Here is a 16682-nt window from a genome sequence, read left to right as displayed (position 1 = left end):
TGCCCATTATCTCATAATTTCTGCCTAAGGAAGCTGGCAAGCCATCAGCAGCTTATATAGCGTGCCAGTGTTTGCAAAGAATAGCCGCGCTATAAGGAGCCATTCTGCACCTAATCTCCGCGTCGAGTACGAGGCACGCTGCAATTCAGTCCCCCCCCCCCCCCCCCCATGCACTGAATCTGTTTCAGAGGTTTTGCTAAAGGTCCTTCGTGTGTCACAAGCGTTCCGCTATTTACATGCGCCGTTTGATGCAGGTGGTCGATCCACTGCATAAGGCTGGAGCTTTCTGTGCAAGCATGCGAAATCGGCGGTTTTATTAGAGCACGTATCCTTTCGCACGAGGTACAATTAAGCTCGCCTCCCATGGAGAGCAAAGCTAGCGGAAGGCGGTGAAAGTTTACGCTAAGTTGTGAACAACACGTGGCTGAAGCGAAGAGTTACATGCTGATCTCATATTGTGGCACTAACACGCACCACTCGTACGGGACGAACAGGGATCCATTAGGCCACGCCGAGCACTAAAGAAGTCTCTGATTATTTTTCAGGTGCTTCACTGTTCGCATAGAATCCACGTGGCTTTGTTTGGCACCACCGCAGCAGCAACGTCGGAATTTCTCGCGAAAACGGCTAATTTATTTCCTGGCCGGCACGGTTGCGTGTAGATTCCGCTGCTCTAAACGATGCAGGAGATGAAGTGCATGTGGCCGGGTATCACGCGCATAGATCCCCGACACACCTCATTCAACATCTATAGTGTAGCTATATCGCGCAAGTCGTGCATAAAATCTACGCCCAGCGTCTTTCTGTGCATCAAAAGAGCGGTCTATTCAATGCCATTCCAGAGTGCGCATGATTGAACTCATCTTGAGCGCACGTAGTACCCGATCGATCGCCTAGCCCATAGCTATGCCTAGCCACACGTGCGCTGGCTGCATATTTGGCACACTCCATTAACTACACAAATACTCGCACAAGACGTTGACCCGTAGATGAGAATGCACATAAGATACAATCCCGACAAGCAAACTCTCGTATGAAAAAAAAAAGAAAGATGCATACTCACGCACACGTTGACTTCGGTCTCTTCGGTTTGGCAAGCAAGGCTGTCGTCGATGGCGATGGCGCAAATTCCGGGGCGATAGGAGAGAGGATTTGGAGGAACCGACGCTCTTTTATAGTCCCGAAATTCCTTAAGCATCACTGTGCGCCACCTCTCAAATCACCAGTGCAAAAGTACATTGTTATTTCATGAATTACGGCACATGATACGCAATAAAAACAAGCGTACCGGGAAGCGCGTTCAAGTTGCGCGGGTCGCACCAGAATCACTGAATGACAAAAACGAAAAAATAAATTGTATATTAATGTTTGTATTAATCCGATCCGCAATCCAGCTTTCTATGGCTGTAGAGTGTACTAGTGGCAGGTGGTGCAGGTGAATCGAACGCACTTTTGACACGTTCGATTCACCTGCATTAACAGTTCACTAGTTTCAGCGGTGCAGCAATGGCGCCTTCTGAACACCCTATGTGAAACACACCGTTCGTTTCAAAATGTACAGGAAAGCTGCAGGGCTGGTTCGCGATTTTGCTGCACCCTTTCTACTGTCAATGCCGACTTGGTGCAGTCGTGAAGTTACAGTGTCCTTGAATGTACCTTATATACTAATACACTGCGGTACAGGTGCGAAGCAGCAGTGCAGCAGACGACACAGCACACATGAGCAAGCGCCGTTAAAACCCAGCTTACGGGTATCTGCCGGGTATCTGCAAGTGCGGGTATATTAACGTCTCTGAAGTCGATTACACCGGCAGTTCAAGACCTATTTAACGCACACCGTGCACATTAGTCGGACAAAACACAACGCCTGCACCGGGTCTGCACCTTGGCATTCGAGCGGGCCTTTAAAAAAAATCCGTTCGATTCGATTCGGCTCATGCTTTCGCTGGTCGGCTGCCCCTTGCTGTGACTGACTGTCCCACTGCTCTGCTGCTGTCCACGCTTTCGCCTCGCCGTCGTCTTGCGTTTTTCGGAACGGGCTACAGCGTTGCGGTTTCGGCATCTGACTCATCCCTCTCGCTCATCATGCCGTCCAAGTGGAGGAAATGTCGAGCCGTAAGAAAGGAATACAACAAGATAATGAATGAGCTAGGACTCGCGCCGCGTAATGCTGGGCCTTCCTCGTCCAACAACGAAGGTGCAAGCTTCACCTCTGCAGACAGTTCTCGCGTAGAGCGACTTTCGCCTCTGAAGCCGGGAACCAGCAGACAATCGCGAAGTTCACTTTCCACGGATGACGGTGGTGAGCCTCCGTTCAAACGGTTGAACGAGCGGTCGAGTAGCGAAGCCTTTGTCGACGACGTCTGCAGACAAGAAGCTCCTTGTGTCGACGAATTCCAATCGGAGAGTGCGGGTACGTCCTCATGTGAGCAAAGCGACTCTGATAGCAGCTCAAGTGACAAAGGAGGTCCCCAAGGAAGCGAATCGAGTGATGAGTCAGATGACTTTGTTGCTTCAGACAGCTGCACTGGGCCAGATGAGGGAATAGCCTTCACTTGTAGTCCAACGCTCACTCATGTACTTTCTGAACAACTGTCGGCAAGTGAAGAGTTTGCTGTAATTGCTTCCAAACATAATATGACGCATGCGTGCATTAACGATGTCCTCGATTTCTGCCGGCGAAGAGGCATCTCCGACCTTCCAAAAGATGCTAGGACAGTTTTGAAAACTGAGCGCAAAGCACAGGTGGAGCAAAATGGGTCATTCGTGCACTTTGGTCTTGCAGAAGGAATTCGTCAAGTGTTGCAGCCGGGGCAAGTAGTTCCAAGTGAACTGAAGCTACAGGGCAACATTGACGGAGTCCCTCTTTACAAAAGTAGCCAGCTCGCCTTTTGGCCCATTTTGTGCCGCATAACAAATGTGGAGGCATCACCGCCATTTGTTGTCAGTGTGTACTGTGGTGCAGGGAAGCCGCCATGTCTGCAGGATTATCTAGAGCCATTTTTGCAAGAGGTCTCCGACCTAATCTCTGAGGGGATAAGCATAGGAGATGTTCATGTTCGGGTGAGCATTGGAGCCATGGTTTGCGATGCTCCTGCAAGGAGCTATGTCAAATGTATTGTTGGCCACACTGGCTATTATGCGTGCGAGCGATGCAACCAAAAAGGGCAGCACCTTGAGAACAGGGTGACATTTCCCAGACTTCATGCAGCTGCACGGACGAATGCATCATTTCGATCTCAAGAGAACAAGCACCACCATTCTGGTGTTTCACCATTCCTTTCCCTTGACGTCGACATGATTGCATTCTTCCCATCTGAATACATGCATCTCGTTTGCCTGGGAGTCATGCGACGACTTTTAAGGAATTGGGTATGCCAAGGCCACAGTAACAGACTGAGCAGACTGTATCGCAATCAACTGAATGAAAGCCTGCGAGAGGCATCCAAGGCCTTTCCAACATGTTTCCAGCGGAAACCAAGGGGTACAGAAGAGCTTGATCGGTGGAAGGCAACAGAGTTTCGGACATTCCTCCTTTATGTGGGGCCTGTTGTCCTAAAGCCTCTTCTGCCTGCTTCTCAGTACAAGCATTTTGTAATGTTTCATGTGGCGGTCAGAATTTTAGCATCGCCTCAGCACTACCGTGAGTACAATGTTTTTGCCAAAGATTTGCTAAGGTATTTTGTTCAGGAGCTTAGTGAGCTATACGGGAAAAAACAGCTCGTGTACAATGTACACTCACTAATTCATCTTGCTGACCAGTGCCTAGACCATGGCCCTTTAGATGAGTTTAGTGCATTCCCTTTCGAAAGCTACCTTGGACGAATTAAAAAGTTGCTGCGATCTTCCAACAAGCCACTTTCGCAGCTAAGTAGGAGAATTTCTGAACTGAGGCACTCATCCAGGAACCAAGTCAAGCAGAAACTGCAACATGTGAAGCCTGGAGACTGCTTCCTGATTGACAGTACTCCTGTGGTGGTTCTGGAGATAATGGCAGACCACTTCAAGGGTGGGATTTTGCCAAATGCCAGGGACTTTTTCAAACTTCCACTGAAGTCGTCTCAGTTGAATATCTGGCGCTGCAATACGTTGAGTAACGAGAGAAAGGTCTGGCATCTTGATGACCTTCGGAACACAGCTCGGTGCCTGAGGCTAAACTACAAGCAAGGACATGTTGTTATTCCTCTTTTGCACTTTCACTGAAGCTGTCAGTGGCCGTTGGGCTTGTAGTGACCCAAACTGCCTTAGTCAGCCGTCCAACTGCCACATAGCATGCCGTTCAAACACTTACGGCAAGCATGCTGATAGCTGTACAACCAGGACACATTGCATGTCAATTCTCCAAGGTGCTACACCAGCTGTCATTCACGCTTCTGCTGTGTTTTCACCGCATCAGGCTCACACTGCCATGCCTCTTCAGAAGTCACTGCTCACACTGGGGCGCATCACAACCTCCATGACTTAGTTACCGAGTGGCGCAGCAGAGCGTCTGAGCCATCCAGTTCCCCTGCATCACGGATACCACCTGAGCCTGCACCTAGCTTTCTGAAACTTCAGTTGTGCCTTTGATATCTCCACTTTCTACGTGTTGAAGTGCACTTCATCTGGAACAAGTTGCAGCACGGAAGACTAAACGGCCCTCTTCAGGGCCACCCAAACTATATGACTGGCAGGGACGTGGTAACTCCCATCTCTGCCTTCGTACACCCTCTAGAAAATTAGCATGTGGTTACGTTTGTGTGTGTTTGAATAAAATATCATTGAATATCTTGGTAAGTGCTTCTGAAAGAAAAATTATACAGAACAGTTCTTTTCGAGAATACACAGAAGGAAAGAGCAAGAGAGTAAACAAACCATCTATTTAGTAATCACAAATAATGCCACTATGGATGAAGGGAAACAAAAACAAAACAAAAAAAACTTGGCAACATGAACAAGAAACCAGAGGGTTCCACATTTTCTGTGATCATGACTAACAGACCAAAATGACAAATGTAAAGTCATTGTTGCACTTCATTCCACAAGCAGTGAGTGCCTGTTAAGCTATGCTGTAGACAGGTTCTGCGTTCCAGTGATAAGTGCCCTGTTTGTGCTAGCTTAATATGTTCTCAAAACTGACGGGAATTAATTTCTGTAATTGGCATGTTTTAAATAGAGCTGCTTTGTTTTAGAAACGAAACCAGCATAAAATTCAGGAGGATAGAAACAAAAGAAGTGACAGAACAAGAGTTAGACTTGGAGATTTTAGTTTATCTTCACAATTCCCAACATGGCATTTTTGGCACACAAGAGTTAGGTAGCTCAAAAGGCTGATATAAGTGTGGGAAAGTTCGTGAAATTCACACTAGTGTCTTCGACACACTGAACCTAAGTTTAAATTGTAGGTAGCTCAGTCAAGTTATAAACAATTACAAAGTTATAAAGACTTTTTTTTCAGGCGGGGGGAGGATACAAATGTACTTTCCAGGCGACAAAGTTGCAGTTGTTTTTTAATCTTTATTATTATTATTATTATTATTATTATTATTATTATTATTTGTAAAATGGTTTTGGGGCTTTCTAAGGTTATTCAAAGGATATATCACAACTTAATGTTTTGCATGTGCGTGATCCCTGCAGCCACATCTCACCTTAACAAGGTTCATACATTATTCTAAATGTCTGCACTCGCCTAAACAAGGTTCAAATGTTATTCTAAATGTCTGCATTCTTTATCAGTGAGCAAAACAGATGTCATGCTCGCATGTCAGGAGCTGTTTTCTTAATTAGTACATTTCCAGAAGCTCACTTTCAAGAGTTGTGCATGCCTTTCCTATCTCATGTACATCATTAAAACTGGTGGTATAGCTGCATTAACAACAATGAAAGAATAAATGGCCACCTGTGTGCTCATGGGCAGCAAAGAGCAACGCTCATGCATTCTATCATTGATGTGCTGATCAATGGATGTGAACCCTGCCAAATGTAAAAGGGCTCTGCAAATTATTTCTGTGGCGTGTGAACTCTGTGGCATATTTGTCATGTAGCCGCCCTTGAATTGGTTTGTGATATGGCTACAGAAGCCATCAAGCTTGCTGTGTGCTGAAAACAGTCGATCACATTGGGCCCCTTCTCTTCTTTCTTGTGCAAAAATGCACAAATATGACATTATTTCGTTATTTATTCTTCTCTGTTGTGATCACCTTGGCGTGCATATTGCTGCCCATCTCATTTTTTTTGCACGGTCACTGTGCCACCACATCAGTGGCACTACTGAGATGCCCATCAGCTTCCAGGCAACAAATTCCTTGCTGACAGCTCTATTCATTTGAGTGAATGCAGCACTCTTTCAAGGCCTAATGCTTGAAAAATGAGCTGCAGTGAGGCGCAGTGATGTAGTTCTGCCTAGATTGCAACATATTTGGGCTAAGCCTGACAGTGACTGCACAATAGAGCAGGTTGGTCATCATTCAGCACCTTGCCTATCTAAGCCTCTCATCTTAACGGCAGCAGCCCTGGCTGCTTCCACACATGTGGAAAGATAGCATGAACACAGTATATACATCTGCATCTATACATGCAGCATGCACATCGTCACTGGAGCAGCCGTTTAGTGTGCGGCTAGCACAATGGAAGCACCACATTAATCCACACTCAATTTTACATTATCTCAAGCTGTGCCGTGGAAGATGAGACATGGCACGATTACTGTATCTGTGATGCCGCATGGCACGTCCTTATAGTAGTCATGCACATGTCATCTTCGACATGATGTCCCTTATGAATGAAGCATCAGCATAACCACTGCCTCGCACCATAGCATAGGGACACTAAAGAGCAATACTAAGTCATCTTAGACTGACTTACGTTGACTTTTACTGCAGAATATAAAGGCCAAATGGTTTTTTTTCTTTTTTAATGTCGTACTGGTGCATCAATGTGGTAGTATGAAAGATTTCAGTGTGTTCCCTCATATTCAAGATATTCATATTCATATTCAGGGGAAGTACTTAAAAGTTCCTAAGGTTATTCTTTCGCTTCTTTACAATGATGTCATTCTTGACCAGATAAACAAGTAGACCCGAGTAGGTCTTGTCAAAATTCAAGACATCACAGTGAGCCTGGTGCTAGAACTTCACCGCAGCACTACCACTTATCTTCCAATTTTGTTTCTTCTCGGACTTGCCAAGCTGCCTCTTATGTGAACAGTGGCCCTTTTGCTATTGCAGTGCAGAATTTACTAATACAGCCTAACTTGGTAGTCCCCTTTAGCACACCTATAATGTAAAGTGTAAAATTGCTGTTACAGTTGAGCCTTATCTGAGGTGAGTTAATGGTTATGAAAACAGATACCAGAACCATGCGAACTGCCCTGTGTGCATTGGGATGGTAGATAATGACTATTTGGTTAGAGTGAATGTACTAGCCACTTTGGCTTGGACTTCTCAGGTCTAGTTACATAATATATGATATACTATGTTAGTAGAATTACAAAAAGACAAGCTTCCTTGTGGGGGCACGTGGAAGCAATAAAAGAACAAAAATTGTGCGTATGCGTAATTGACTGCTTGAAGTTTGGCATCATTTCCTTTGCCTATGTAGAGGGGCTGTATTGGAGACATGATAGCATTGTTTATTATAGAAACGAGCATGCAAACAAAGAAGACTGATAAAGAAGCAAGGAGAAGCACTGACTCGCAATTGAGGTTTTTATAGATGCTGTGTATAGTGAGATATACAACAAACATAAAAACGACAACACACTACTAGCTTCAAAATAAAAAGCACAACCATTTATGCACTTAAGAACGTCTTTTTCATTCAATGAAATGGAAGGATAACTGCTGCGCATTTCATCAAATCTGGTGTGGTACATGTCTGTAATTTTCTGCGGGGTGAAGTTGCGTATTGCTGTGATGGATGATTCCCTAAACGAACATGTGGCTGCACTGTTGATAACTGACCCCTATGTGGTTGTTCGTTGGCTTTATTTTATGCTCCTGCAATGTTACATCAATGCAACTTCGTGTTTCTCCTGTATTAGTGGGCCCATATTACAAATTTTGCCTCTAGCTCTTCAAGTGGCTGCAGATATGCGTTGCAACACTGCATTTTTTCTTAATGGAGCATTAGTTATTTACAGCAGGGCAAGATTTTTAAACTAATTTTTTTATTGCATGACAGAATTACGACTTGGAACTTGCACTGCACCACCACATTCAGTACGGGATATGGCATGTGCCTGTGGTGCTATGGTAGCTGTCTCCATTTTCTTTTATACCCCATGCATATGCTCCCTGCCAGTTTGAGCTTTCATGGAAAATCACTTTCTGGAAAGTTTATTTGTCAGAATAAGATTTTTATCATTAGTGTTTTACCTGCTGAAAGCCTCATCGCATCATGAATAACTCGAACATAAAAAGAAGGGCCTAAGGCCAGCTGGAAATACTCATTCGTTAAACAATATAAACATCACGTGCTACCTATATTAAATAATTGAAAATAGGATGTTTATATCGTAACAAACAAGTACACTAAGGACAGCATAGGGTAAATTACATGTACGTATTAATTGAAGCAGGAAGTGATAAATTAATGGAAATGAAAGTGGATGAAAAAACTACTGGCCGCAGGTGAGGCACGAAGCCACGTCTTCACATTACGCGTGCAATGCTCTTAGCATTTCAGCTACCGCAGCACCGTTTTCCCATCCGCTTTCTGGGGTACTAAGGTTTTATCTACTGGAACTAAAGCTGGGAGTGTTAGCCAGCGCACCTCAGGGCCTTGACGGCAGATGTGGAACATCCTTTTTTTCTCGCAAACCTCACATTGTGTGATGTGTACCGACGTATCAAAGCTTGGTGATGCAAATAAAATGCATTGAAGTGATTAATGTATAAGCATGCCATCGGTCGCTCTGCTGAAGAAATAAGTAATGCATGTGCCAAAACAGAGAGACTGGACATGTATATGAATAAAAATGACATCTTCAAGGTTTAGCCAGAAAAGGAAATGGTGTACAAAAATAAACAATTGTGAGTCTGCAACTTACTTCACCTGTCCCTATATCTTCCAATTACATATCTTGTGTTTATAAGTGCTGCTAGTAGCGTGCATTGCCATGAAGTGTCGTCAACTAGCCTGGCTTATGCATTTCTACTTTACTGGTTCCAAAATGCTGCAGTCTCATGGTTACGAAAACAGACACCAGAACCATGAGAATTTTCCAGTGTGCATTGGCATGGGAGATAATGATGATTTGGTTAGAGTGAATGCAATGGCCACTTGGGCTTACACTTCTTAGGTCTAGTTACAATCACTACCACAAAGTGTATGTTAATTGCAAGCACCTACTGCACGTCCTTCAAGCAACTAGTAGCAGGATTCTCACACATAACTGCTACACTGTAAACAGTTTAGAATGTATGCATAAGTAAGAACAGCTGATGGTTTGGTGTGGTAATTAACATGATGAAACAGCACTGAAGATGAACACAAGAAGAAACAGATAATGCTGTGAGCTTTGGAGACTGTTGCACAGAAACAACATATCAGACAAGCAGGCACAACCATGCCGACACCTTTTGCAAGGCTAACATCGTCTTTGTATACTAATAAAACACTGACTCACACTAACACTCGCTCGCACATGCAGCATTGCACAATCTGCCATCTAGCTCACCGTATCCACAGCAAAGTTAATTTCAAAATGTTTTATCACTACCACAAAGTGTATGTTAATTGCAAACACCTACTGCACTTCCTTCAAGCAACTGATAGCAGGATTCTCACACATAACTTCTACACTGTAAACAGTTTAGAATTTATACATAAGTAGGAACAGCTGATGGTTTGGTGTTGTAATTAACATGATGAAACAGTACTGAAGACGAACACTAAAGAAGAAACAGATAATGCAGTGACTATAAACTAAAGTTTATTAGAAATGTGTGTGCCGTTTCATCATGTTACCACACAAACTTTCCAGTTGTCATTAGTTTTGCAGATTTTAAGCTGCTTGCAGTGCTAAAGTTGAATGCCACACAAAGAAACAACAAGCTTTTTAAGAAACTGTAGCTCACATAAAAGGGCATTTAGAAACCTAGTTGGTGCATATGAAACATGATTTTAAAAACCTTTGCCCCCCCCCCCCAAAAAAAAAAGCAGACATGGCACGAAAGAAAGAGTAGACAATGGACAAGCGCTTTGAGGGTTCAGAGTTGTGACTACGTCATATGTGTTAGATGGTGCAACATTTAGGAAAAAGGCCTTCTGATATATAATTGCCATGGAAGTTTACATTGATTTTCGGTATGGATAACACTGAAAATACTACTCGATCCTACCAGCAGTGGCCACAATGCAATGAACGTGGGCAAAATGCAAAATAATGCTTGTGTATAATGCACTTTGGCTTCATGTTGGACTTCCAGGAGGGCGAAATGAATCCAGTTTCTTCCACCACACCATTATAACAGCTACATACGCACTTGTTGCTTAGGGACATCAAACCCCATGAATGAAATCTTTTTATACAAAGCATTTGGTCACTTGTATGAGCTGTTATTATTGTGCACAGTGTAATGGATGACTGTGGCATTTTTAATGATATTCAAAAGTCTGTGATGACACATGAGTATGTGTATGTTTCGTGTTATATATGTTTTGTTGCCATAGAAGCTTCTAACATGTTTTAATCCAGGCACTTTAGCCTCACCCTCACTTCACCAATGCTGCTATATAGTCGCCTGTTACTTTGACTAGTTAACTTTTGTTGAATGCACGGAGAGAACCATGACCACGAATATGTAAGCAAATTTGCAATAAATATGGTAAATAGCCGCCTTTAGAAAAATAATTGTCTCTCACTTGTGTGGATGCACAAGATCAAAAACCTCAGTTCCTTAACCATCCTGAGTTGTGTATAACGTAAGTGCTAAATTGCTATATAACAAGATAAACTAAAACAAATTAATAAAGTTATAGTAGAGTGAGTACATCCCTTCAACTCAAGGGTGGGTCCAAGGCAGCTTCACGGGGAGGGAGACGAAAATTATCAAAGACAGGGGGCGGCCTATACTGCAAGCTCACCCTCCGCTGAGAACAAAATAACTTATTAGTCACGGCTAGGTTGCGTGTGCCGCCGCCCGATTTAAAGGGTGCAGCCTTATCCACCCATCCATCCACACTTTTGTGAGCATGTCTCGGAAGTCCCCGATCGCGGGATCGAATCCCTGCCACGGCGGCCCATTTTGATGGGGGCAAAATGCTAAAACACCCGTGCACGTTAAAGAACCCCAGGTGGTCCAAATTACCGGAGTCCCTCATAATCGGCGTGCCTCATAATCAGATCGTGGTTTTGGCACGTAAAACCCCATAATTGAAGTCCCCGAGAAATGCTAGCACTTCAGCGGCATTCCTCCTAATCACCGCAGATTAATTGGGGTGAAAACGCATGGAATTACAAACGTTAAACGTGCATTAATAAGCAACTTAAAAAAAAGAAAAGAAAAAAAAAAGAGTTAGGGTTCGAACACGCGTCTTATCGAGAATGGTGATAAGGTAACCGCACCCCACGCACTCGACCACAAACACTAATTAGCCGATAGTGGTATTTTACGTTGTAATATATATATATATATATATATATATATATATATTTCTTTTTTCATCGGTTTACTTGGGTTTACAGAATCAGGTCACGCTTAAACGTCTCTTTAAGGTTCTATTAGATAAGAAAGACATAACATCGACATGCCGTCGACACCAATGATCGAGTCGAGTGCCTTTTCTGCCGACGGCGCCAAGAAAAGGACTTTGCTATTCCTGCACGTCAGGTCATCGGCTGTCGTGCGAAAACTTCGAAGCATATATCATTCTAGCGAACATTGAAAGGTCTCACTGCTTTGTTTGCTTCTGCCCAAAGCGACGCGAAACAAATTTTGAGTGCTTATGTACACGCTTCAAGCACTCGGCAACCGCCCTTACATGCAGACACTTGCGATTACTGTACTACGTAATCCTCTGACCGTAATGCAAGCATACGTTCCTTGTAATTAATTTTTACCATAAGGTCATTCACAAACTATTGCTTAATTATCATGTGTGGAGCACACTTAAGCGGCAGGCGCCAGTATATACCCGTGCCCTGCTGTGAACAACCCGCGGTCGGTCACAGCAAGTCGATCAGCCCGTTCCCCGTGACAGATAAGCATATAAGCGAAGCTGTTATTAAATCTGAACGAAAGTATAGTATCGTCAAGCGAATTCTAATTAATTAACCAACGTGGTATCCGCTCTGTTGAAGGGGTCACAGCTTGCAAACGTATTTCTGGTTCCTGCGCAGTGTGCCTGTGATCAGTGCATTAGTCTTTCAAACATGCTATTTAACCTTAGCAAGTCGTACCAGAAAGTATTACAAATTGATGAGGCGCAAATTGGCTTATTACGGACCAATGTAGCCCAGAGAAAGCCAACTTAGTAACCCATGTTGGCAAGTCCACATGAAAGTTGGTCCAATAATTCCCGCCTTGTTGAATGGACGAGCTAATATTGTTTACTGAATGTGTAATGCGGGCCAGCGTTGGATCTCTATCAGAATGGTACAGCCTATATTCGCGCCACACTGTTAATCTTAGGCCATCATTCGGCCAGGAATTAGAATGGCCCAGCCCATATTGGAACCACGCTGTTATCCTTAGGCCATCACTCGGCCAGGAAGTGCCAATACGTATCCAACGTTGGTCCGAGCTGACGTGCCGCCTGGGTATGCTTGATGTATTTGGAAAGGCGAAGCTGCCACTTAACTCGTCCAAATGTCGTTTTGGCCGCCGCCAAATTACGGTTCTGGGCCATCTAGTCGACACTTCCGGAGTGCAGCTTGATCCCGACAAAACTCGCGCTGTCCGAGACTTCCCGGTTCCGAAGACAGCCGCAGACGTTCGCAGTTTTGTTGGGCTATGCTCTTACTTTCGTCGTTTTGTTCAAGATTTTGCGGCAATTGCTAGACCCCTCCCTAATCTGTTGAAGAAAAGCGTAAAATTTAAGTGGGGTACTTCAGAAGCCACCGCCTTCTCTCGTCTCGTCACTCTTCTCACCTCACCACTCATTCTCGCCCACTTCGACCCTGATGCCCCTACGAAATTGCGTACAGTTGCCAGCGGTCATGGTGTAGGGGCCGTATTAGCGCAGCATCAGCGTGGCCAGGATCGCGTTATTGCTTATGCAAGCCGCCTCCTATCACCATCGGAGCGCAACTATTCCATTACGGAAAGGGAATGCCTTGCTGTGGTCTGCGCAGTTGTGAAGTTCCGGCCTTACCATTACGGTCGTCCTTTCTCTGTAGTCACTGACCATCATGCCCTCTGCTGGCTCTCATCGCTAAAAGATCCTACAGGCCGGCTTGGTCGATGGGCTTTGAGGCTACACGAGTTTTCATATTCCGTGGTGTACAAGTCTGGCCGCCTGCACTAAGACGCTGACAGTTTGTCGCGTTACCCTGTTGACGACTCTGACTCCTTGAATATTGACAGTGCTGCTTGCGTTTTCTCAGTATCCAAGCTCCTTTATTTCACCGACGAGCAACGCCGTGATGCCTACATCAGAGCACTCATCGACCGTTTTGAACACGGTCCGGCTGATGCTACTGTACGCCTCTTCGTCCTCCGCAACGGTACTTTATACCGTCGTAACCTTCATTCGGACAGCTCTGAGTTCCTACTTGTAGTACCTAAACACCTCCGCTCAACCGTTCTAGAAGAGATTCACGACGCTCCAATGGCAGGACACCTTGGCGTATATCGAACCTATGACCAAGTACGTCGCCATTTTTTCTGGCCGGGCCTTGCACGTTGTGTACGGCGTTACGTCACCGCTTGTGACCTTTGCCGACGACGCAAGAAGCCTTCCCGATGGTTACCTGCAGCCGCTCGACATCCCTTCCGAGCCCTTCCATCGTGTCGGCTTAGACCTTCTCGGCTCATTTCTGGAATCTACATCAGGAAACAAGAAAGTGGGTTGCCGTCGCTGCGGACTACGCGACCCGCTACTCCATAACATGCGCTCTTCCGACAAGTTGCGCTACTGATGTTGCGGACTTTCTCCTACACAATATAATTTTGATGCATGATTCTCAGCGGCAAATGCTCACTGACCGTGGCCGTACGTTCTTGTCCAAAGTAATTGACGACATCATGCATGCCTGCTCAATACAGCATAAAATCACCACGTCCTACCACCCACAAACGAACGGCCTCACTGAACGTTTGAACCGCACCCTTACAGACATGCTATCGAAATAGGTTTCAGCCGACCACTGTGACTGGGACCTGGCTCTAACCTACATTACCTTTGTGTACAACTCTTCCCATCTTGAAACTGCTGGCTTTTCCCCGCTTTACCTCTTGTATGGCCGAGGACCGACGCTCCCACTAGACACTCTGCTTCCGTCCACCAGAGCTTCAACTAGCGATTATGCCCGTGATGCAATCGCCCGTGCTAACCATGCTCGCCAACTTGCGCTGCTCGTCTGCAAGTGTCTCAAAACAAGCAGAAGCAACGCTACGGCCTCCGTCACCGTGATGTGCATTTTGCGCCCGGCACCCTCGTGTTGCTTTGGTCACCATCGCGTGAAGTTGGCCTTTGTGAAAAACTGCTCTCCTGTTACACAGGCCCATATCGCGTGCTCCGCCAAGTGACCGATGTCACCTATGAAATCGTTCTAGCCAGGCCCACTACGTCCTCCGCTGTGACAACCAGTGTTATTGTCCACGTCGCCCGACTCAAACCCTACACCTCTCTAAGCGGCTTGGATATTTAACAGCACCGTGACGGTGCTCTTGGCGCGGGGGGGGGGGGGGTAGCATTATGATATCATGTAGAGATGCTCAAGAGACGAGCCGCCGCGAGAAAGACGATGTAGTGTGTCTGGGCTTTCGGCGCGAGCAAGGTGTCCCCCTGGCGGTTTGGTTCCAGTGTAAATATTTTGTAAATAGCCTCTTTCGTGTGGGTCTTTCCAAACGTAACAATATTATGCCAATTTGTACTCTTAACTAGGATTCAAGCTTCTACAAAGTTTCATTAGTAATTTCCCGCGTAACATATTTAATAACTGTACGTTTAGGTTTGTGCACTCATTGGATGACACAAAAATGTCGCAGTTTCGCTCGAAAGGCGAAGCATAAATTGCGATAGCAAATTTGTAGAGAGCTATACAGATCGAGTAGGGGTAGTAGTTTTATCGGCAGCATATACTTCGCCACATTGGCTTACTAACTGAATTAACAAGCGTGGTGTGAGCGCCCACAAGCAAACATGAATAGGTCACACTGGATGACCGCAGACAACCACTGTCAAAACGCTGGCGTGAGCAAACGCAGCCGCCGCAGCGAGCGAAGATTCCTGCGGTCTATCGCTTCAATGGAAACTGAGCGGCCAAAAGCACAGCGCATACAAAGGTCAGAGCCGTGTGGATATCGCTTTCAAGATACGGTGCGCACGACAGCCCGCACCGGCGCAAATGTACGCAGTTGTCAGAGCAGAAGCCGCCCCGCGTCTCTCCCGTGCTGCCTTCCCGCTTTCCTAATTTCGCGTGCGAGATTTAGTCGCCAGTACTCCTTGCGCCCGGTCACAAGATCCACGGTTGGTGCTGCAGCACAACGTCGCCCCCTCCTCCCTCTTCCCTACCCTCACGGCGTTTCGCGCGACGGAAAAAGCCGCGTTTGCTCTCCGCCGTGTGTTCACTCTCCGGGAAAGCGCGCCTCCAACGCGCGTTTTCACTCGCACATATGGCGTGCGGCGACGATTTTATCGCCCTTGGACTTTATACGGAACCTCACGGCGACGGCGACGCCGACGGCAAAAATCCTCTTCAAGTGTCCATATAATTGCTATCGCAATAAAAATAGGAATGTGATCGCTGATGTTAGAAATCAGCAAGCCGGATTCGATGCGAGATGGTACAACGTTTGTCACACAACCAACTAAGAGGGTAGCAGTATCAATCGTAATTCTAGTCGGTAGAGTAATGGAATTCAAGCACGCTAAAATTAAATAACGCTATTAAATTCGCTAGTATTCTGGTCATAAGACAGTATATATAAATTGATGTCTCCCATAAGTACAGACGGAAGAGATGTAGAGTGCAAATTTTGAAGCAATTTTTTCAAGAAAGTAAGAAAATATCGCTTGTTTCCCATTGGTGGCCTCGAAAATGCCGCGACGACTATGTTAGGCAGTGATACAGTTAAACACTCAAGATTACGACTCATTATTGAACAGTTGTACAAAACAGAATGCTGGTAGCAGCTTTTAACATACACATCAAGTGCTCTTTCCCTTCCATTGGGCCGCAGTAGGCCGTTATATGGGTAGTTATGGAAATGAAGACGATCATCACGGGGAAGCAAGCAAGTCTCAGTAAACAGCAATGCATCAAATTTTGTTGCTAACGAAGTAAAATAACGATCAAGGCAGTCGCGTTTGTTTTTAATGCTTGTTATGTTAAAACGAAGAACAGAAATTGCTTGCTGTCGTGTACATAACGTAGTGTTAAAGGAGTCCCAGTTAAAAAGACAACGAGTTGGCGATTGTAACACGGCCATCATCATTGACGTGAGCAATGAAGCAACTACTGGAATCTCTTGCACAAATTGCCCTCATTGGTAATCCTGATGGCATTTGCAGATTAATTCTTTCTGGCGAAA

At 45.3% G+C, this 16682-nt stretch overlaps 1 protein-coding gene across 1 annotated transcript; it reads left to right on the top strand.

Annotated features, from left to right (window-relative positions):
* The first annotated feature begins 1094 nt into the window (after nucleotides 1–1094).
* Nucleotides 1095–5333, top strand: LOC125942575 (uncharacterized). The gene has a single exon (XM_049660767.1). It carries the CDS (start codon nucleotides 2086–2088, stop codon nucleotides 4201–4203), a length of 2118 nt encoding a protein of 705 aa, XP_049516724.1. The 5' UTR covers nucleotides 1095–2085; the 3' UTR covers nucleotides 4204–5333.
* The last annotated feature ends 11349 nt before the right edge of the window (nucleotides 5334–16682 follow it).

This window comes from Dermacentor silvarum, chromosome 1 (assembly GCF_013339745.2).
Source record: "Dermacentor silvarum isolate Dsil-2018 chromosome 1, BIME_Dsil_1.4, whole genome shotgun sequence".
In the NCBI taxonomy this organism is placed as follows: Eukaryota; Metazoa; Arthropoda; class Arachnida; order Ixodida; family Ixodidae; genus Dermacentor; species Dermacentor silvarum.
Note: the sequence above shows the minus strand (reverse complement) of the source record. Positions and strands in the feature narration are given on the sequence as shown.

Coding starts and splice junctions, on each gene's coding strand:
- LOC125942575 (XM_049660767.1), top strand. CDS start 2,086: ATGCCGTCCAAGTGGAGGAAATGTCGAGCCGTAAGAAAGGAATACAAC.